The 23762-nt window shown below is 39.5% G+C and overlaps 1 protein-coding gene across 5 annotated transcripts in view; it reads left to right on the top strand.

The window, feature by feature from the left end:
* Positions 1-23762, top strand: part of grm8a (glutamate receptor, metabotropic 8a) — a 252609-nt gene that overhangs the window by 196593 nt on the left and 32254 nt on the right. For 2 of the 5 annotated variants that reach the window (XM_046379333.1, XM_046379337.1), the window contains 2 exons: positions 2291-2431; positions 3029-3138. In XM_046379333.1, coding sequence (XP_046235289.1) covers positions 2291-2431; positions 3029-3138 — 251 coding nt within the window. Of the gene's footprint in view, positions 1-2290; positions 2432-3028; positions 3139-4886; positions 5699-23762 lie in introns of those variants that run through there. The other 3 variants (XM_046379334.1, XM_046379336.1, XM_046379335.1) reach the window with 3 other exon arrangements.

Raw genomic sequence — 23762 nt, 5'->3', positions numbered from 1 at the left:
TACTGTCAATGTTATCAACTTACACCTTCAGGCAGGTGTGTGTGTTCTTCTCCCTCTGCATTTGCGAGGACCAACTTTAAGACTTTTTTAAAAAGAAAGCATTTTGGCTTCTTCAAAAGCTTGTTTGAGGGTTTAGATTTGGGTTTAGGCAAGGCAACTTTATTTATGTGGCAGATGTTTCGCACAGGAGCAATTTAAAGTGCTTTATATAATGAAGTTTGAAAAGATAAGCGCCTGGTCTAAAAGAAAGTGCAGTTTCAATTAAAGGCAATAATAAACATGAAAGTGTGCATTAGAATTAGGTTCAGATAAGAGCATGGGAAGGGTTGGGGTTACGCATCTAATGTTTTTATTGGTCCTGGGAATATGCTTGTGTGCCCACCATCACCTAGTCAGCTGATAACCTATGGAGCGAAAAGGGCACCCCTTTTGATCCATAGGTTATCAGCTGGTTATCAGGTATTTTCATTTATCGATGTTTTATTTGAATTTTTAAATTTAAAATGATCTCTTTGTGAGGTCAGATTCAAGAAGTCTGCTCAGGTTTTGCTGAGAAATAAAAAAAGTTAACTTTTCTAAAAGATTTGTTTCTGTGGACATACTTTTTATGTGTCACTTGCTGTATTTGGAGAATGCAGCAAGTGAACCTGGAATGCTAGCAGCTGATGTGTCCATAGTTACATTTTAATGTGTGTGTGTGTATGTATACTTGCAAGCATATATGTGTGTGTTTTCTGTACGTTGTCGGGTAGCTCTCTGTTGAACAGTGTAATTTAAGGGAAGTTGGTTCTGAGTGTTAATGTGTCATGAATGCACCATGAGACTGCACAGAAACTGTTGTAGTTCATCAATGAAAATGAAGTGTTGTGAATGAACAGTGGTGCATCAAACCTTAGCTAAAGTAAAACTTCAGCACTAGTTTGATTGTCAGAAACTGGCAGTCTGGGGATTGCAGCCACTGCAGAGAAGTGTGCCTTCACTTCTCTCTTGTCTCTGTTCTGCTGCCTCCTTGTCAGCCTGCAGTTAGCAGCACTGTCCCAATCAGTATGTCTCTGCACTTTTTGTCAATGTACTTGGCCACTGTTGTATTTCTGTTTTCTCACTCTCCCTCTCACTTCATCAGTGTCTCTTCGAGTCATATCTTGCCTCTCTTTTTCTCGCCCCCATGCCAGAACATTGTTTTTGTTTCATGTTTCTTCTCTTCTCTCTCTCCAAGCCTCACCATTACTTTCCTTTCTGGACTTTGTCTTTCCATTTTTACTATTCTTTCCCATCCATCTCACCCCTCCTTCCTCTGTCTCTCTTGATATACTGCAGACAGCACTAGCCTGATGAGCCCCATGTCTTGAGAGCTTGTCAGCTGTGTCAGGCCCGTCCTCCTCCAAACTACTCTCTGAAACCCACTAAGGACCTGAGGACTGTGCTCAGTGCTCAGTCCACTGCAGTGTATGTCTGTGTGTCTGCCTGACTGTCTTCCTATTTCATTTTAACTGTCCTCCAACTTACTTGGCAGAATCGAAGTGGTCTAATAGTCTAATTTACTAGGATGTACATAACAATTTTGACTGTCTGCCTGTAGCACGTGTCATCATGTCTGTCCTTCAGTCCACCGTCTCTACTCTTTCATGAGTGCCTGTCATGTAGTCCGCTATACAGGGACGGTGTCTGTCTACCTGTTTGACACTGTTACTGCAGTCATTCACTTCATTCTCAACTGAAAAAACAGAAAAAACGCACTCATTTTTGGAGGGTAGTTCACCACCAGTTATATCTCTGTCTTCTATCTATAGAGTTTTCTGTTTCTGTAAGGGCAAACTTTATTTAAACTCTCAGAAAAAAATGTCTTGAAAAGTCAATTTAGCATTTAGTCATTTAGTCATGTCTGTCACTATCAACTTGCAGTAAACCACACCCATCAGGCGTTTCAGCTGGCCAAAAAAATGCTTTAACATTTCACATAACAGCTTTAACATTCTTTGACAAAGAGACAAGCTGTGCAGCACATGGCCAATTAGGCAACTTTATTGGTGCCATTATTTCATATACCATTTGATCTACGTGCCTGTGTGTCTCTGTAGCTGTCAGTGCACTCATTTTCTACTAATTTTGCTCTTGTTAGACCATCTTTTACTTCCTGTCTTCCCCCTTGTCCCATCTGTCCACCTGCTCTTTCCCTCATCAGACATATTCTGTAGTGGGATGATTACAAAGACTATCTCTGACAAGTTGAAATGTGATAAATGACTCTGTCTCTCTCTCTCTGTCTCTCTGTGTGTCTCTGTCCTCGTAGATGTATATCCAAACTACCACCCTGACCATCTCTCTCAGCCTGTCTGCCTCTGTGTCTCTGGGGATGCTCTACATGCCTAAAGTCTACATCATCCTCTTCCACCCCGAGCAGAACGTACCCAAACGAAAACGCAGCTTCAAGGTGAGCTGGACCTCCATATGTTAATTGCTATGATATGATGTTTTGACTGGTGGTTAAATATGACTAGTGCTGGTGAAATGAAGAAAATAGTATTTAACGATACCATAAGTTAGGCCGGCATGGTGGTCCAGTGGTTAGCACTGTCGCCTCATAGCAAGAGGGTTTCAGGTTCGAATCCCGGTCTGGGCCCTTCTATGTGGAGTTTGCATGTTCTCCCTGTGCCTGCGTGGGTTTTCTCCGGCTTCCTCCCACAATACCAAAAACATGCACATTAGGTTAATTGGCTACTCTAAATTGCCCCTAGGTGTGAGTGTGAGAGTGTGTGGTTGTTTGTCTTTGAGTGTTGGCTCTGGCGACCAGTCCAGGGTGTACCAGGGATAGACTCCAGCTCCCCCGTGACCCTGACGGATAAGCGGTACAGAAAATGGATGGATGGATGGGTGGTATCAGCCTCATTTTACTGTTACAGTGAGCCATACTGAAGCTGGGGTTTAATTACAGCTGATGCAAAGTGAACATTTCTTCCTGCTGATGGATGGAATACCATAACTTATACCATGCAAATATTGGATTTCTAAACGCGAATGCATCACGCAGGCAATTGTGACAGCTGCCACCATGTCGGGGAAACTGACCCAGAAGGGAGGAGACAGACCCAACGGAGAGGTGAAGACCGAACTGTGTGAGAGCATGGAGACCAACAGTGAGTAAGAGAACACCAAAGTTTTATAATTATACATATAATAAGCTAATTAAAACCGTTAGCCATGCAAAGCTGAAGTACATGTGAAGACGCTGAGGCTAAAGTATACAGAAGCTATCAGACCAATGATGAGATTAATTAAATTAAAGTTTTTCTAATATGTTTTGAAATTTGAAAAATATATGCTCTATGTTATGCATAATCATCTTGATAAATAACAATGCATGGGCATTTAGATGCTCTGTGTAAAGCTGGGGTAGACACTATGAGTACAGCTCAGTCATTGGTTGTAGTACAGAAATATTTTATCATTTATAACAAACATATAATATACATGCACAATAAGACACATACACACAAAGAGAGGCTGAAACTGAAAACTAGAGAATAGGAAACCTGTTTTTAGTATGATGCCATCTGCTCACTTGAGGTTCATTACTTGTCGTGATGGAGCAACACAATCACAAACAAATGAGCAAACATTGTCTTCTCTTTCTACATTTATGCTCAGGTAGACCGTTTGCATGAAGCTTTTGTCCTCTTTTAAGGGAAGATTTAATATCGTTTGAAAATGAATTTCATGCTAGACTTTTTTCTTTAATGGCAAAACAGCTGCAACAGTGACAGTTTTTAAAAGAGTTCTCTGAGCTCTGACAGTGAAGCACCGTTACATCCACCTCAAAGCTCTGTTTTGTGTTAGTTCTCCTGTGTCAGCAGTATGTAGATGAAATAACAGTAGTGTGTGTGTGTGTGTGGGCATGCGGGTTTTTGTACGAGTCTTCGTCGGTCTGTAAATTTAAGTGGATTTGTGTGTGTGTGTGTGCGTATATTTCTCTCTAACGTGTCATTGGTGTTTGTATACATCTTCGTCTGAAATCACCAAAAAAACCATCTTTGTCTTAGTCTTGCTGTTCATGTGTCTCCGCAGTCTGTGAATAGTGCATGTACGGCTGCAATAGATATCAGACCTGTGAAGCCAAACCATCTTTTTCCCATCCGCACTTCATTAGCCAATTATTCATTAAACCAATAGTGAAACTTCTCAGTCATCTCCTTGTATGCTTCAATTTGCAAAAGGGTTTAAATAAATAAATTCCATAAGGCCGAAGCAACAATTTATTTATATAAGGGTGACAGGGAATTTAAGGGGGTTTAAGAGTCTCTACTTTTTTCTGGTACCTGACATTTTCCTTAAGAGTGTTCTTCAGAAAATATCAATAAAAAGCTTTGGACATTTTTCAAGTCTGCATGCACTCAACGCTCATTTCTTTGAAATAAATGGGTTTTTTTTTTTCCCATCAAGGACCTTTTTCCATTATTCTAGCACTGTAATGGCGGAACACAAGTGAGAAACCGAACAAAAAAAAAAAAATAATAATAATAATGAAAGGGTTGCATGAAAGCATCAGAGTATAACAATGGCTCAGTTAGAGGCCTGTGGTTGCTGAAAAAACATTGACATTTACCATGAAACGCTTGAGGGGACACGAGACATAATGGGTTTGACAAAAAGCCCCGACAACTCAGGTGGACTATGGACGTGACACTGTTACATGACCATCTGTAGCAAAATCTGCTCTCAATTGCTCTTTCTTCTCTTTTTCCTTCCCTCTGCCCCTTCCATTTATCTAATCTGTCACTTCTCTTTCATTCCCCTCTCTCATTTTTATTTCGTTTCCTTTTTATTACCCTCACACCTCATGCCAACTCTTTTCCTTCTTTCCATCTCCCACCCCTTCCGTATTCACGCAGCTTCATCAACTAAGACGACGTATGTCAGCTACAACAATCATGCCATTTGAAGGGACCACAGAAGATGAAGGAAGGGATTTGGAAAAGAGAGGGGGGGGGCGTATCGTGGGGCAGCGCCAAGCTAAAGAAGGAGCCGCCGTTCTTAGCTGATTGGCCCGAAGAATCGTGCCCAATGGAATCCAAGCATGAGACATTTTGTATCGTTCTGCATCAAACCACAGAGAGGTGGGACCACATAAACAGCCAGTCAGTGTGCCTGCTTTCCCGCTGCTCACAGCTCATTGGTCCTACCATGAACTTACTTGTTTGAAAAAAAATAAATAAATAAAAAAAAGACACAACGTGAAAAAAAGTGACATACCATAGGACACTGTGGTGGACAGAATAATTGTTAAAAGTTAGAAAAAAAAAATTAAAAATCATGAAAAGTAAAAGAAAAAAACTCTCAGAAACCATGTAGACATTATATCTAAAAGGGCGAAGTTGGGGCTGGGAAAGAGATTAAACAGATTACATTTTAAAAGATATTTAAAAAGAGAAATGTAAGAGAAAATCTATGAGACTCAAACATGTTTGTTGTTATTCTCTACTTGTAAGTATTTTTGTGGTTGTGACGATTTTTTCATTCTTGTCTCACCGTTGTCTGATGGATCGCCCTTGCTTAATGAGATGAGTGTGTTTCCTCCTGCTGTCTTGGCTAACCGGGTTGTAGCCTCGGGTTGTGAACCTGTAAAATGCCATGGTTGAAGCATGCCAGTTTTTATACAAAAAGGAGATTTATTTATAATAAAGGAATGTTTTGCAAATGTGTAGATTGGTGGTCGTTTGTACATTTGTTTTAACAGTCATCACTTTTTAGGTAAGGTCCTGTCTTTATATGGTCTTCAGATGGATGGATGGATGACCAAAGGATTTAATAACAGATTATGGTAATGCATAATCCATTCAAATGTCAGCATTCACATATAAATCAATATCATGTCATAGTTACTATATGCAGATGTAGATACACTATGTAGACAGAAGTATTGGGCCACTTGACCATTACACCAACAGGGACTTTAATGACATTGCATTCCAAGTACAGAGACAGCTTTGCATAACAGCTTCCACTGTTCTGCAAAGGCTTTCCATTTTGTTTGTGTTTCTGTGGGAATTTTTGCCCGTTTCCGAGGTCAGGCACTGATGCTGGACGAAAAGGCTTGGCTCTGTTCCACTTCATCCCAAAGGTGTGGGATGGGGTTGAGGTCAGAGCACTGTGCAGGCCAGTCATGTTCTTCCACGCCAAACTCATCCTACCATGTCTTTATGGACTTTGCTTTGTCTACTGGTGCACAGTCATGCTGGAATAGAAAAGGGCCGTCAACAAACTGTTGCCTCAAAGTTGGATGCACAGCATTGTGCAAAATATCTTGATATGCTGAAGGATTAAGATTTCCCTGTCTGGATACTTTTGTCTATGTAGTGTGTGTGCAATTGATTAGCAATTATGCTTTTCTTGTGATTTTCTTATTCTTCTCATTCTTAAAATATCTCAACAACTATAGGGCCATGGGTATGTACAGTCTTGGAAATAATCAGCTGTTTCAGCATTAAATACCTTGTCTCTATACTCTATTCAAATGACTATAGGTTGAAAAGAATTTGCAAATCATTGCATTCTGATTTTGTTTACTTTGTACAACATTTTTTGAATCAGAGTCAGCCCTGCCAGATATTAATTGGTATGGTAATATTGTTATTGTGAGCATACCATTTAGCTCAAAGCACTGCTTCTGGCACAAGCTGTAGAACATTCTGCTATCAATAACTTTGTTATGACTGGAATCTAATTAAAACACAATAATCATAAAAATTTGGTATCAAATCCACAAATGACAGATCCTTGTTCCTCTCTCTGTTCCAACATTTTTTGTTTCTTTCATCCCATAGTTATTAACAAAACTCCTTGATTATATCCAGCAGAAAATATCTCTGTCCAAGTTTGATTTTACCACAGTTTATAGTTTTGTATGTTTTATTTTCTTCAGTTAAACGTTCTAATTAAATGTTCAGGGTCTCTTCTGCCCAGTGGAGTGGGAGAGCAGGGGGAAATCTGTCAGGAAGAAGGCCTGCAGGGACCAAAGTGGACAGAATTCTCCTCTCTGTACACCTGTAAATACCCACCAGATGTCCACAAAGAAAGAGAGTCCACTTTACCTGTGAGTCCATTATTGATGGAGAAGAATAATTAATAACACTGAACACATATTGGAACAAGAAATCACACCACTGACTGGAGGACGGTGTGCCATTTAAAATGAAAAGGTATAAAATTCTGTGAATCTGCTTTAATATATTTGTGTTCTTATTTGACGTATGTTCGCCGTCTCCTGGGTGGATGCCATGAAATGTTCCCTTGATGACAAGGTTGACATGTAGACAAAGAATATACACAATATAAAGCCAGAGGAAAAGGCCTTGTTAAATCAGCATGAAATCTCAGCTGCAGTTTCGGGAGCTTGTACTGTCTGTTGTTCAACAGCCAAATCCCAAATGTCCTTGAGGAAAACACTAAACTCTTACCTGCTTATTTACTGAAAGCTGCTCAGGAAAGATTTGAAGCATGTTTCACAACTCTAAACCCATGGAACTTGTTTATAAGCCAAATGGTAATTTTTAGAGACAGAAATGTTGCCAGTGAACAATAGTGGCAGTTCTTATGTGTATATGTGTACACCATGACAGCTGAGTTCTATGCTTATTTTACACTCAAGTGGATATGATTTGAATAGCTTAGAACACCTTTTGCTGCACATCAAGGCGGAGGACTTCAGTATAAAAGCACTTAAAATGTTAACATTTTTTTGGTTCCTTATACCCTTTAGTTTTAGTCCACAATTTAAAATTTGTGGATAAGAAAAAGGCTGAGAATGTGGAAATTATAAAGACCAGTCATTTTAATCTCCATTTCTTCACCAAGAAAACTTCACATGAAACCACCAGACTCTAAACTCTAATAGGTATCTTTATTGTGTTCATTTTCTTGGTTTATCATGTTAGCGAGCTAACGTTGGCTAATTAGCACTAAACACAAAGCACAGCAGAAACTGTTTGCTGATTAAAAACATCAGTACATCATCATGCAACCAAATGTTGCACTTTGATTAAGCATCTCTCATCTTTTCTTGAGTGGAGAAAGTCTCTTGCTCTTGCCAGGGTTATCACTGTGGAATTTTTTTTTTTTTTTTTTGCATTACTCATCAGAAGTCACTCCGGGAAGTGTGGTAAATCCCCAATCCGTAGCAGATGTCAGGAAACTTCAGTTTACTGTCACGCAACTGATTCATGTAAACAAATGTCGGATTAGCTGTCTAACAAATGTGATGAAATGGATAAGTGTCAGGGGATCTGGGGCTGCATCCTTTGACACTTGTTTGTCATCAGACATGTAAATCTATCTGATTTTCATCCAATGTTTCCTGAAAGAAAACAGATGGTGGATGTTTTGACCTTGTTGTCACTTAGTCACTGAGTGATGCAGCTGGTTCGTGTTCAGGGTGGATTTGGTGTGATTAATTAGCAGTGAATCAGGCTGACAAAAGTGACAGAGCACAGGTGTGGAAGACTGATAATAAGCCAACCATAAGCCAATTTGTAAAAATGTTATTATATTTTACTAAGATACATGTTTATCGAGTCCATAATGACAGAATTTTTGTGGGTTCCTGTTCATTTAAAAGGTAATACTTTTTTTGACAACTTTAACAAAAGGGCATGGCGAAGGTGCTGGCCAATGTGACATTTCAAGGGGACTTACGTATGAAATCTCCAGTGATCAAATTTCATTTTAAGGAGCGACTGAAGCAGATACCCATAATCATGTAATTATTTTAGAACACCCTCTCTGACATGCAAATAATCTTATCCCTATGCAAATTTTAGACTAGACGTCAGTGAAAATTCTGCTGGTTATTTTAGGTCAAGGTGCACCAGGTGTTAGTGAACATCCCCCAGGCACACACTCAGCTGTGCAGCACAGCTCTGCGTGGGTTGTAATACAGCAAACAGAGCAACCAGACTATGTGAGATGTGTAGGACACAAGCAGGGTGATTCATGTTATGCCATTACTCAAAAGACTATCCAGGTATATAACAATAAGATTTATAGCTGCTTGTAAACAATTCATGATAATTTCATATTTAAATTTATTGGGTTTTAAAATAAAAGGAGATGTGCGATGAATTTTGAGCCATATTTGAAGAGTTCTATTTGTGTTCAGTAGTTTGGCCCTGTGGATTTAGCCCTGCTTTTGAAAGGACAATCAATGTGAAACCTTTGCATGCTCTCAAATTCAGTTGGATTTGGGTGTTGTATTTCAAGTGTGTTGAAGATACAATTGAACATCAGTTTTTGTCCTGAGCATAAAAAACAGATATTTGTGAATCAGAAAATGATATGATATTACACTGAATGAAGCACACTTGTGTAAATGATATTAGGTCAGCCTACATTTGAGGCACTGTGGGAAAGGAAACAAAATGTGGCCTTTTCTTCCACTGACATTAGCTCTGAGTTATGGGGTTTTTGTAAAGGTGACCTGATTAGGCTTTGATCCAGTGGGACCTTGTTAGGTAAAAGAACACCTAATGACCTTTCTTATTAAGAGACAGCAATGCCTCACTGCAGAATCTGTAATGCTGGACATCCGCCTGAGCAGCTTAGAGGAGGAGAAAAACAAACTGTTCCTGTATTTTTCTTATTCATAACATTTTTTTTCAATTACTATATTTTATTTTTATTTGGACACTATTCACTTAGTTCAACTGCAAATTGTATTGTAGGTGGGCTGCAGGACTTGCTTTCCCACAGAAGCAATAATTTATGTTGTCTCCAGCCCACTAATTCAATTACCAATTTCAGACTGCTGCCAGTGTGGCCAATGAAACAGAAAACAGTGGGTGGCTTAAGAAAAAACCTGCTCTCTTTGCAAACTCACACCTATTCCCACTCAAAATAAGGGTGTTTAAATGTGTGAATATGCATGTGTGTTGCAAAAAAACAAACAAAACAAAACAGATGGTTCAACACTGTACATTTGTATGGATGGAGAATTGAGGCTTCGAAGCAGCGGGGCTGATTGGCTTGTTGGTTGCTGTCACCCTGGAATTCAGACCAGATTGCTGAGGGTTCTGATCTGGCTCATATTCACCAAGTGTCTCAGAATCAAAGCTGGGAATCACGCTGACAGTTAAACTTGGACTGAAATGCTTAATATTCATAGAATAAGCAGAAAGATAGTTGTTTGTTGATTGTTGAGTTTCGAATTTTGGGTTAGTCCATAACTGATTTTGCAGTTGCATTCTCAGAAAATCTGTGAGTGCTGAGGGCTGTCCAAGCTCACATTTCATCCAGTCCTCAAGGGGCTTCAAGCAGGCTTCCTGCAGACTCTGTAGAGTCTGTTTTGGATGCAGAATTCACCAGACTTATATAATATATAACTCACAGTTCACTGCAAAGTTGTTGTAATGTTCTAGTTTTTCCAATTACCAACTAAACACAAAAACACCCTTCTTATGAATGACTTTATTAAAATGTTAATGAATCTAGGCTGCAAATACTAGTGAACCACATCAGGATACAGAAATAGCTGATACAGGTAATCAGAATCAACTTCATTATCAGAACCTTTGGGCCTGTCTACCAGCAGCTCTTTTTTGATTTGCAGTCTCATGCCCTTGCAGACGTGATGTGAGATTTCTGTCCTCACATTTGGATTCAGCCACAGAGTGATGGGGCAAGCATAGCTGTGGTCTTTATGTAATCCACAGCCGTCTCCACTGTCTTTAGAGCACAGACCTCTGAGTTGTTTTGCTCACACCAGGTTACCGTGGGGTCATCACCTACCTGTAGGCACACTCATCCCCACCTTGAGGAGTTGCATGCAGTTGGAACCCCTCACAAGCTTCACAATTTTGACAGACTGATGACTGAAGGTGTAGCTGTTTGTGTACAGTGAGAGGAGTAGAGGGCAAAGGACACAGCTCGTGCCCATGGTCTGAATCTGAGACGTGTTTCCGCAGCTTCATCAGCTACCTTCCTATCAAACAAGAAGTCTGTGGTCCACCCGTAGATGGAATCAGGCAAAGTCAGCTTTGAGATTTTGACCTACAAGCAGAGGTAGGATCCTGGTACCTCAAGTCGACTTCCGTGTTGACGGCATCGTTGGAGACCTGTTGGCACCGTGGGATAACTGCAGGGGTTCGGGAGTGTGTTGGTGTTGGCTTTGAGATGGCGCTAGGTGCTCATATGACTTCATTCCTACAGAGGTCATGGTGATGGCTTTGTTGTTATTAAATCCTGTGACAGTTGTTTTTTTATTTTATGACAGACTATTACTTTTTTTTCTCTCTGACCTTCTATTCTTTTTCATAAAAGGCTCTATGAGTGAAGCATCATTTTTTACTTTCCATACTAATTTTGCTGCAGTGCAACAAAAACCTTGAGTCCTCAAAGTGACCTGTGGGCAAGACGAGTTCACTGTTTAGACATTATAATAGAGTTTTATTGTTCCTTGTAGATTTACTGTATTCCTGCCCTCCATATCCTAAACCTTGAACAGATCAGACCATGTAATCTGGAATTTAGAGGAAGATTGTTTTTGTATTGAATTTATTCATTTATTCAAATATCATTTTTACTCAATTTGGCCCAAAGGGGAGGCACTTTTCATTTTATTTTTGTTTTCTTTTCTGTCTCGTTATTAGAAATAGCTTTTACAGAGAATGCCAATTCTTTTAGTTATTTATTTATTTCTAGTATTATATTTAACACGACCTCTCTGAATGTGTGTGTCAGTGTGCATGCTCACCTGAGTCATCGGAAGTGGGAGAACAAGTTTAATTTCAGAGCAGACTTTCTCCTCACACTCTGGTGTGTGACAGTTATCTACGGGAACACAAAAGCATTTGCAAATGTCGTATTGGTGCTCCAAAACATCACGCAGCCAAAAAACATTGACACATACACAAATATGGAATCTTAATTAGATAGAGAATAATGGATATCCGTTGTTCTGGTTATTTGTATCTAACAATATCACAAGCTTTCTGTCTGTTATATTTTTAGTGTCCCGTCATTTCACAGTTCCCATTTTTCGCAGGTCGTCTTTTGGGACGTGTAACTGCATCACTAGCCCTGTGGCAGTGCGTGTGCGTGTGGATGTGTACTTGCACTCATTTCTATTTGTGAGAAATGGTTGCAGTGTGTTTCTGCCTGTCCTTTGCGCATGTGTGTGTGCGCATATGTATAAACATCCCTCGGTGAGAGGACGGGACACCTGGGAGAGACGCCATCGACAGAAATGTCTCACCTGTCAATCAAGCTTCCTACACAGTTGAGCTGAGGAGGAGGAGGAGGAGGAGGAGAAATCTGAAATGCTTCCATCCCCTTAATGAGGAAGGCTTCCGTTTGGGAGTTAAGAGTGCTTAAGGAATGGAAGAGTGATTTGAGAGGGAAAACAAAGAAAGAAAGACAGTGAAAAACAGCCTGTTTCTCTGTGTTTAAGGTTTCTCAAGCAGTGTGCGAAACCTCCCAGCCGAGACTTTATCGTAATTAGCTCTGTCAGATGGCCTGTGCCAGGGGAAGCTATTACCTTAAATAGACTCAACAGTGATACGGACCCTGGTTCTTACAGATGTTTGCACGCCTGTTGAAGATACAGCTGGCTGGCGCGGGTGTGGGCATTTTTCCCAGTTTTGTGAGTCTGATTACTGATGCAGAATTAAAATAGATAAATTGGGAGTTCTCAGAGAAACCAAGTGTTGAGCACAGAGCCCACATTGTTACACACTATAAACAATTTGCATTAGAAATTAAAAGCAGCACAAAATGCCCATATAATACCGCAGAAGCACACAAGTATATAGGACATTAACTCCGGAGAAACAATTGAAGGGGGATCTGTAAGGATTTAACTGTGACTGTGTGTTGCTAATACAAATTCTTTAATTTATTAAATTTAAGACTAGCTAAAAACTATTTCTTACAATATGGATATGCACACCCCCAGTTCATTACACTAAATTGCAGTATACCAACTGAGAATTCTTAAGATTCTTCACGTTAAATCCTTGTTTGGTTGGCATGCCCAAAACATGATGTTAAAAAAAAAGTTATGTGGTTTAAAGCTTAAGATTGACTTGTTAATAAGAAAAGCTAAGATGAGAATGGTGCTGGTGTGTGATTGTCAGAATATTTGTGTGTGTGTGTGCGTATCCTGTCCCTGCAGGAACATATGCTGTTCCAAACTGTTTTCTGTGGTATGAACAAGTGCAGTAAAAATAAGATGATACAGGTTTGCCAGCTTTGAAACCTGACTCACAGGATGTGAGACACGTCCAAATAAATTTTACAGCCAATAGTTTTTTTCCCCCTCACAGAGGAGAATCAAGCCAGAGTTCAGCTTTCCTTTATTTGAAAATTTGTGCCAATCAAAAATGATAAGCAATAGTTTTTTTTGTATGTGATTGAACTGAATAAACATTGCTCGATTCATACTTGTATCACCATCCCTTAACGTTTTAGGAAAGCATATAGGAAAGCAATAGGAAAGTATTTATCCTGTCCCAGATTTTACCTGTTTGCATAGTGCTAAAGAGTATGTCACTGTGTGTGCATACATGTCAGGTCTCTGCCAAGCCCCATCCCCGTAATGATGCCCTCTCTTCTAGATAAAGTTAAAACGTGCATATGACTAATAGAGGAGAATTAGATAACAGTATAATCCCATGTCCTATTCTGATATCATATGAGGACATCTGTTGCTGAGGGGCAGATTATCTTTGTGACTCTAAGGGCACATGTTGACAAGATTATGAGGTGCAAGGTTGACGAGTCTGTGGCTAACAAGAAGCAGCTTCCTAGTTGACTCACAGCTGTTAATAGCCACTATGCTGCCTGCATGGTGTTAGCATCTGGCTCGGTAAAAGATAGCGACCCTAAATCTTGTGAAGAGAAGCTGAGGAAAGGGAACCATAATTTCAGGATGAGGAGAAAGAGAAAAGGTGGAGGAGGGAGGGAGGAGGAGGAGGAGGATAACTGGGAAGAGGATAAAAGGTAGAGAAAGACAGAATAAAAGATTACACATTGAAAGGATTTCTGGAAACAAAGATATACCAAAACATACGGTTCTTACTTTGACTTCCCTCTGTTTATAGCTGTCGATATGTGGCTTAATGTGCCCGAAAGATGATGAAAATGAGATGATGGCAGAGGGAGGGAAGAGGAGGAGAAACTCCAGGTTTATAGCTCGCTACATGGTTGCATGTTTAGCCTGTTATTAGAGCTTGCTACATGTGGTTAACATCTGCAGTAGCATGTGGCTGTATAAATATTGCCTGGCAAGCTAAGCTGTGAAGAGGGAACAGGAGGAGCAGCTGTTTTAAGAGGTTGTTTTCTGCATTGAGCATTAACTCATGGTTCCAGTGCGCATCCATCTTTTGTACAAATATGATTTAGCTGGATTATATTTACACCTTTGAAACATGTCTTTGAAAATGGCCCTCTCAACCTCACAAAACACGCATGACTGTCTCAGGTACAGGTTTTAGAATTCACAGTAAACAAATTGGGCTTCTTTCATGAACATTCGCAGTTTAAATTTGCTTATGAAACACTAAATAATTTTCTCCCGATTTACAAGATGCATGTAGACAAATTATTTGTCTTAGTCAGTAGGAAGTGATGTTATACATGAGATATCATTTGCAAAAAAAAAAAAACAAAAACAAAAAAAAAATGATACAATATTTGTGTGTCAGAGCCTACAGCAGAGTTCATTCTGATCTCCCATGCAAGCAATTACAGCAGCGCACTGAAGTCAACAAAAACAGTGACTGTTGCCAGTTGTGTGTTGGACAGATGAAACACACATAGTCAGATGATAGACATCTGACAGCATTTTGAACTCAGTACGTCAAATAAAGTTTTTCTTTGTTAAGCAGACCCAGTGGGGAGCCAAGTTTTCCCCAAGGCATGTTGATCTGTGAGATCAGTTTAACAGATGTCTGAGTGTCTGCTGGGATGACTTATCTCTCTTAGTAGATGCTATAAATAGCTGCATCTTACCAACACTGAAAAACACCCCCTCAAATAAAGTGTTAATCTGACTCAGGCGTGCTGTTAGTCAGAAGATCTGACTATCCACTGACCAAGCTTAAGTATAACTTATATCTCCATAAAATCTCTGTTCAAAAGGTGATAGCCACCATAATAATGAGAACAGATGACAGTGAGGATAAAGGAATGGAACAGGAGGTAAAGAACTTCCTAAAAAAAAAGCCAAATTTTTTGACATGTCTTTGTGGACTCTGTGACTCAATGAGTCAATCTGACAGGGAAGGATATTTTTCCCCCCATTTACTTGACAATAGGAATTAATTTCAAATCACGCGTACGTCTCCCTGATGAACGTAATTGCTTTTCAGACCGTGCTTTGCCGGAGAGAGCCTTGACAGTGGAAATGAAGCTGACATACAATCTTGTCCTCCATTGTACTTGGGAATGCAATACATACAAGGTTTTGTCAGTGATTTGTCATGGCCCTTTGTCTCTGAACAATAGGTGACTTTGCTGTTGTTACTGGTGCTGACCTGAACTTTCTGGTTACAGCAGAGGAGAAGAGTTAGAAGGAGACTAAAGAGACAGACAGGGAGAAAGAATTAGCAAATTGATTCCGATTTTGACGTGAAAGATTGTGTCAAATTGCATATGAGCAGATTTTTTTTGAAAAACTTTGGGTTAGGTTGAGCTTTTAATATATTTTGGATAGCGGATCTCCAGGCATGTCCATCAATCTGCAGTAGCATCTTATTTTCTTTAAACTTGCAAATTATAGACATGTTAGCCGCATGGCTTTATGGGTAGCAATGAGATATTCAGTCTGCTTGAGGACCACTTTGGCCCTGACTGAGACCCCCAGTCCCCAGCGGACACCAGCCTCATGAATTTGATGATCCTTTGATAACTCCTCTAGTGCCACCTCCAGATCAACGTTTCTCCTATCAAGTGAAATACTTCAACATACGTCTGATGGACTGACAAAATCATTTATCTTTCATCTCCCTTTCAAGGGTAATTGTATAACTTTGGTGTGCCCTGACTTTTCATTTAGCAACATCACCTGTCACATTTATGATTCTGTGTTCTTCTATGTTTAGTTTATGACCTGAAAAACACTTTGCTCTGGTCTTTTCATAGCTGGTATTCACACACTCTTAATAGTAATTAAGATACACAATATGTCTTTATATATTTTTTAATTAAAACATTTATTCTGTTTTTTTCAGATTAGTTGAGCTACTCCACAATCTCTCTGTATGCTTGTTGGCAAAAGCAAAAGAACCCCCCAAGGATAGAAGTAATCTTGGTTGGGAATCACGGATCTTGGTGGTCAGGGTCATGTTGCCTTCGTTCAAGATTAAAATTACAGTCAGAGAGGAATTACAGCTAGAGTTGTATTTCAATCTGTATCTGAGATATTGAGAGAAAATTTACTGTTTACAACTTTGCTGTTTTTTAAGGTCATGTCTCAGAAATTAATTTCTTTTCTCCTCTGAAGATTTGATTTATATCTTACCAAATTTTAAATGGCTTGAAACTGGTTGGCTCTGTTTTTCTACATTTCAGAAAAAAATCTGGAAGCCGATTACCAAATTTGTGCTACATATCAATCTTGTCTGAGTTCCTCCTCCTGAACTGAAAAAACAAAAAGGCATGATGACAATAACAGTAGTATTCACTTTTCAAAACTCCAGAACAACACAACAGTTAAGGTTGAGATTTCCACTCTTTCGTCATAGAAAACTCTAGGAAGTGGAAAAGAGTCACAGTGATGATGAATGAAACTGTTTCCCAGCTCATCTCACCTAAAATGAAGAAACAAATGAAAAAGCAGTCAGGTTGGCAAACACAAACATGAACTTGATGAGAAAAGCGAGTGACTGACTTGAATGTGTCTGTTGTCTGTGGTAGAATGAGGTAGAATATTAAACCAACTTGTCTTGGTGGTAGGAAGTCTATTGTGTAAGAGAGAAAATAAATTAGATAAGTGAGAAAAGGAGAAAGAGCAAACAGAGGGAGGCAGACCCTGACAGGGAAAATAAATTCTGAGTAAATACAAAATCATGACATGTAAGTGTGTAAATTTTGTTCCACGGTCGCTTCTTTGTTTCTCTCCCATGTTTCAGTCACTTACTGGAACTGCCTAATAAAACAAAAGTTTCCAAATTTCTTTGAAACATCTGACTTTATCAAATTGAAGTCTGCCTGAAACAAGTGAATCTAAGGGACCCCAAGATAGCCAAGCAGTTTGGCCAACAGGACGGTGGATTGATTTTATTATGCACTGCATGGGGCTTAGTGACTGGTCCAGTTCAAAGCAGCATAAATCACATTTTAGCAAAGGAAAAAGTCAACTCTAGAAGTTCAACATTGATTGATTCTCTAAAATGTGAAAAGCAAGAGTAAAGCTCTTCTGCTGAAGATTTCAACAAGGATATATGACCATATTGAGCAGATTTTCAGCTTGGCAGAGACATTTTTGTTGCTCATGAGCATGCCTTTGCAATATGATTCAAAAGGAAGACATTTATTTGGTGCCAGAATCGGTTCACATAGCCAATATTTTTTAAATAATAAATAATTAAAAAAAGAAAGAAAAATACCAAAGACAGAAAAGTCCCCACACAGGTCTGGAGCAATGTGGAACCCTACTGAGTGTAAAACAGTTCCCTCAGCTTGGTTCTTGGATCCTGGAGGAAGCATAGTGCATGTTGTTCTGTTTGAAGATTAACTACCATTGTGACTGCCAGTGACTGAGACATGAGAATAAAAGCATGATGGCCATCATTTATAGAATGTTATCAGAGAAGAAAATAGACCTTTTGTTGTTAATTCAAAGCAACCAATTGAAAATAATTATGGGCTGTTCAAACACATGATGAGCGCAAAGCTGCAGTAAAACCAATTTCTTCCACTGACAAGAGAATCAAGCTATTGGATGTTACTTAAGTTTTTAATGCCCTTATTAGGACCACTATTTGTTCTTTTGACTTCTTATGAAGTGCATTCTGTCACATTTGGAGAACCAACTCCATTCAAAGGGGAGTTCCAGTATTTGCAAAGCCTACATTTACTTATATTGGTGTGTAAATGATTCTTATTTACCAGAGATTACAATCTGCAAATTGATTCAGACCTCACAAAAAACAATTAAAATTTCTGAATCCAGAATAACTTGCTCTTTTATATTGTGGTGGAAGCTTGGGTTTACCAAAACATTACTTATTTGGTAGAAATGTACGTATTCATTACAAGAGATTAGCTGTCTTTTAAAGCTTGGAAATTCAGTTTTTCTCAAATACCATTCATGTACTACTGGTTTAATGTTTGTCTTTCTATGTATGTTTCTAAGCGTCATGGGAATCTACTTTTACGACTGGTTTTAACAGGCTCTGAAGCTAAGGCAGAGCTGCTTATTAAAGCTGAAGTGAGGCCAATCAGAGGAGTAAATAATTAAATGCAATTGGGTGCTTTTGTGCATGTGCACATTCTGGTAACCATAGAAACATTATATAGTGACCTTCTTGTGATAGGTAGTCAGAGTTATTGATCTTAATGTTCCTAAGAAGTTTAAGGGAATGCAAAGCTTTTCAAGCTGCAGACCAAAGGGATAGAGGAACAGCCGATGATGAAAGTGCAGTGTCTCTTTGTATTTCACAACAATCAATTGGACTCTGTGGTTTCCCCCTCTCTGTAATGCACCTTGGTTACACAAAGTCTAAGTTAAAAAGAACAGCAGTGGACTTTGCCATGTCAAGTTCCTCTCTCTGTAAAAATTCACAAAATTGACCGCCAATGCCACACGCTACATTTCCACATTAGTGCTTTTCTCATTTGGCCCAAAGGGCTGTGATGCACTTTGGTTCAACCTGGAAACTGGATGAATGTGTGAATGGATGAATGTCTACATATGTGTTTTTGTGTGGTGAGACATTTATGGACATATTAACTTGCAAATCCATGGACAGTGTATGTTGTTGGTGTCTTCATCTTCATTTGCATCTTAAACTACTTTTACCATTCTACTCAACAGCCATAAGGTTGGAGAATGCTTCAAAAAGAGAAAGAAAATACCAGAAACATTTTAGCCATTCGATGGATTGTACCTTTAAAAGCCCTGACCCATTATTGTAATGGCATTTGATTCTAAAAAATGGATGCCCCTGAAGAATTGCCCATTGGAGGGGGACACAATTTTCTACATACAAACCCCTTCCTCTGCCCCTGACACGTCAAGGCATTTCATCTAATGGCTGAAATGGCACTCCTCTACTTTCCTTTTCATGGCTACCATTCAGAAAGTGCCAAAAGGCACCTCACTGCAGTCCTGGTGATTGGTCATGTCATGCCATGCCCGTTGGGTGTGTCATTGAGTTGGTGGGTGCACACATAAGAGCAAAATAGGATTGTACTCCCTGTGTGTGTGTGCGTGTGTATGCATGCATACTGTGTGCATGCAAAAGAGGCATGTGTGTTAAAGCATAAAAGCCTACAGGAACAGGTTGAAGTATCTGTTTCTGTGTTTGTGAGGAAACACACGAACAGGATACTGCTTTGTTTAATGACGGTAGACGTAAATAGTTAAAGTTCTCATTGACAATAATACGACTTTAAGAAAAAATTGAAAGAAGAAGAGAAAATCTTAAGCATTCACAGATGTAGTTTATCTATATGAGCTGCAATGAGAAAATACATCTACTCAGAGAATATGCAAATATTGTCACAGAGGGTGAGCAGAATTTATTTTGCACCACTGCTTTAAAGGTCCAGTGTGTAGGATTTAGTGGCATCAAGCGGCGTGGTCGCAGATTGCACCCAACTGAACCCTGAACCTCATCTCATCCTCCACTACAGTGCCTGCTACAATGTTGATGTGATATAATGGCTGAGAAAAGTACTAAAACTTAATGAGTTATCAATGGCAGCTGAACATCAACTATGAAAAACTTGTTTCTTTTTACTGCAGTAAGTGAAAACTGCTGTGAAAAATAAAGACAAGTCTAAATTATACCTCGCAGATTTGCCTTGACACCAATAATTTCTTGAGAGCAGATCTTCACAGCCATGCATAGCACCTCAGGGCATTGCAAAGCATTTTGATGTTATTTTGCAGGCGTCGCTGAACTGGAGCTTGGCTGAGAGAGGGGGATATGTCAGCTCCTATTACTTCACAAGCATCATCACAGATGTTACGAGTGCAACTCACATCAAGAATTTTCATGGAAACTTTCTGAGTCAAGGTTCAAGCTTTTTTGTACTTTTTATTTTGTAAGAATAAACGTTTGTGTCATCATGTGAGAAAGAAAAAAACAGCTGTAAGCATCAAGATTATATTATACATATTATATTTTTTTTAAAACTTACTTCATTCAAAAGAAGCAGTGCAAAGCATTTATGTGAGTTTGCTGCACTAATCATCAGATTATTACAGAGCTTACAGGGCTGTGATCTGCTCTGCTCCTTCTGCTGCCTCTTTAACAGAATAGTTTGACATTGTGAGAAATAAACTTATTTCCTTTCACGCTGTTGTCTGTCTGTCAACTTAAAGCCAGCAGCCAATTAGCTTAACTTGGCATGATAACTGGAAAGAGGGTTTAACAACTAGCTTGATTTTGTCCAAAGGTTAAAAAAAATCCAAAAGTTTACAAGCACCTCTAAATGTCACAAATTAACGCTTAATATCTTGTTTGTTTGATCCAAGCAAAACCTGAAGTGTAAAAATTAGTGTAAACGTTATTCAACCCGACTCACAGACCCTCAGAGCATTTTTCTCCTTTTGTCGTTGTTTTAACTCTCTACTCTCTGAGAATCTCACTTTCTCGGGTCTTTTCCTCTCAAACTGTTGCTCTCTTACATCACTTTCACTCCCCACTTTGTCTTCTACTAAACCTGCTCAGAGTTGCTCTTGGTGTCCATCTTCCTGTCTCTCTCTCCCTCACACACACACACATACACACACTCACGCTTTCTCCTCCTACCTCTAATCAATAATGGATAGAGCCACATAGTGATAGGGCTCCTCTTCCCCTTTTGACCAACTCAGACTCAGTGTGAGAGGGCAACATCTATCAAGACTGTTACACTGCTACCACTGCTGCAAGATTAGAAGGTCTGAGGCTGTGAGTGTGTGTGTGTGTGTGTCTGTATGAGTGTGTATGTGTGTGAATTTGCGAAAGGGCAGGTGGAGCAATTTGATAACACCATGTTAGGCTGTCTGCTTTACATTTCGAGTCATAATCCCCCTGGGAGACACCACTCATGCACAATACGCTGCGACACACCCGCGCTGCATTACAAAATCTGAGTAAATGCTACAGTGATTATGGTGAGTGAAATCATTATGCTTACCACACAGCAGGTGGTGAGGCAGGACTAAGACCAGAGCTAATCCTCACAGCGCTTGCAGAAAGAGGTACAGAATACAATTAGTGGCTTTGACGTTTAATTACAGGTAGTTCACTTGGTTTAAAGCTCAGTCAAAGGGCACTGGTCATACACACTATATTCAAACACAGATATTATTGAAGAATCTAGTCAGATACACATGAAAACAGAACATGTTACACATATAATTGGGCCCTAAAGCTTAGCACATGGTAAATCAAATTACAAAACTTTGTTTTGGACATTAAAGTGTAAAATGCTGAGACAAAACAATAAAGATGGTGTGATTCCTTTTGAGTTATGTACAGTAGGTTTGAGTGTAACCTGGAAAAATGACAGCAGGATAGCGAAGGAGTTTTTTTGTTAGCGTCAGGTGTTGCCATGAGTTCTGATGCACCTGTACCCACAGATTTCATGTGGTGCTTCACTTTTTCACTTCTCATTATTTATTGTTAAATAACTATGATCACACTCTCGCATTGGACTGACGACTATAATGAATAAATGTTTTGCCAAACTTAGTATATACATAATCTTATTAGATATGTTCATATTTGCATCATCACAGAGAAAATTAAATACGTTTTAGCAAACATCATCACCTCAAGTGAAGTTCATTGTGGTCATTAATCACAGTTATATCCTGGAATGCTTCCCACAGTCCTCAGATTATGCAATCTATTGTACTTTAGTACTCTCTCTAAATGATATCAGGGTGTCACATTTAATTAAAACAGGTTGTAGATAAAAATGAAAAACTGCTTGATAATGATTCGGTGTGTGTCTGTGTGCGTACGGCATGTGTGTGTTTGCAGATTTTGTCATGTTTTGTCTCTTGGTTTCAAAGAGACAAACCTTATCCTCACCAGCCAAAGAGGACCAGGTTTTGTAACAGATTTGGACAGGTATGTATAAAAATCAGTTTATGGATTTTCTTTCATGTGTTATGTGCAGGGTGGCTTGGGGGCTTGAGCCTATCCCAGCTGACAACGGGGGAGGGGCGGCGTAAAACCTGGCCTGGCCGCCAGTCAATAGCAGGGCAGACACGCAAAGACAGACCATCACATATGCTCACACACTCACACCTAGTGGCTATGTAGAGTAGCCAGTTAACCCAATTTGCATATTTTGGGGAATATGGGAGGAAGTCTGAGTACCCAGAGAAAACCCATGCAGACACATGCAGAAATGGACTCGAACCCAGAACCCCCTGGCTGTGAGGCGACTGTGCTAACCACCGCCGCCCACATCTGTACATCTGTCTACATATGTCCTCACCTATATTTGAACTCCCTGGTTCCCCAGATGTATATCTGATTTTTTTTTTAATGTATGCAGATTTGTCTATTTGAATATCTTTTCCAATTTGTGTTTGTGAATCTATGTGTGTTCGGGCTAGTGCCAGTGGCAAGTGGTCGAGGTGTTTCCCTCTGGGAGCTGATGTAGTTTCCTTTGTACTTTTCGTGCTTTGGGGGTCCATGACAGCACTCTGCCTGAGGCCAATGATTAGCTGTTACCTTGGAGGCCATGGGTGTATGATGGATGGGATGTAGGTACAGCCAAAATAGAGCAGAAGAGAGAGAGAGAGAGAGAGAAACCCTCATTTTATTTTATTTAACCTTTTTAAATATGTTGATAATATTGCATTGGTGTTGAAAATTTTCTTTAGGGGATCACTCACAAGAAGTTGAAGAACTTCAGCTCGCAGCCTAATGATAAATTATATATTGGCTCATAGTTATTAAAAATAGTTGTTTCCCCTCCTTTCAATGAAGGTAGAAAACAAGCAAGAATAAATCATGCTCTGCTGTGAAAAAGTGATCAATCCAGTCAAGTCCCAAGGGTTTTGTTTTTTTTTTATCTAAAACTTTTAGAGCTTTATGAACTTCCTGCACAGAGAAAAGTACAAAATTAAAAGACTAACCAGTATAACTTGAACATCAGTAGTGGGTTACATACATGCTGAGCAAACAGTCAGAGAGGAGAAGTGATGAAATGCTGCTGATGAGGGAACAGGATCAGAGGATAGAACTGTTAGTGGTGTTAGTAAAGCTAAAGAGAGGGAGGGGACACTGGGAAGGACAAGATAAGGCAAAAAAGTATATAGCGAGTAAAAGGAAATGAGGTGATTGAAAAGATAAGGGGAGGAGGAATAATGTGAAAAGTAGAGAAAGGAGGAAGAGAAAGAAAGAAAGTAGGGATTGCGCCAGCCATGACACCAGTCAACATGTTGACGATACTTGTCAAGTTTTGTGACTGCATCTTTCTCAGTTTGACGCACTAACATTGACAAATTCTGTGCACATGCAGGTAGACATATAAACACCCGGCAAAAGTACTCGAAACAACTGGTACCTCTGGCTACCTCAGCATAAAGTTTGTCTAGGATC

The sequence above is a fragment of the Scatophagus argus genome, chromosome 22 (genome assembly GCF_020382885.2).
Source record: "Scatophagus argus isolate fScaArg1 chromosome 22, fScaArg1.pri, whole genome shotgun sequence".
Taxonomy (NCBI): Eukaryota; Metazoa; Chordata; class Actinopteri; family Scatophagidae; genus Scatophagus; species Scatophagus argus.
The sequence above is the reverse complement of the archived record's forward strand: the minus strand, read 5'-3'. Positions and strand labels throughout refer to the sequence as shown.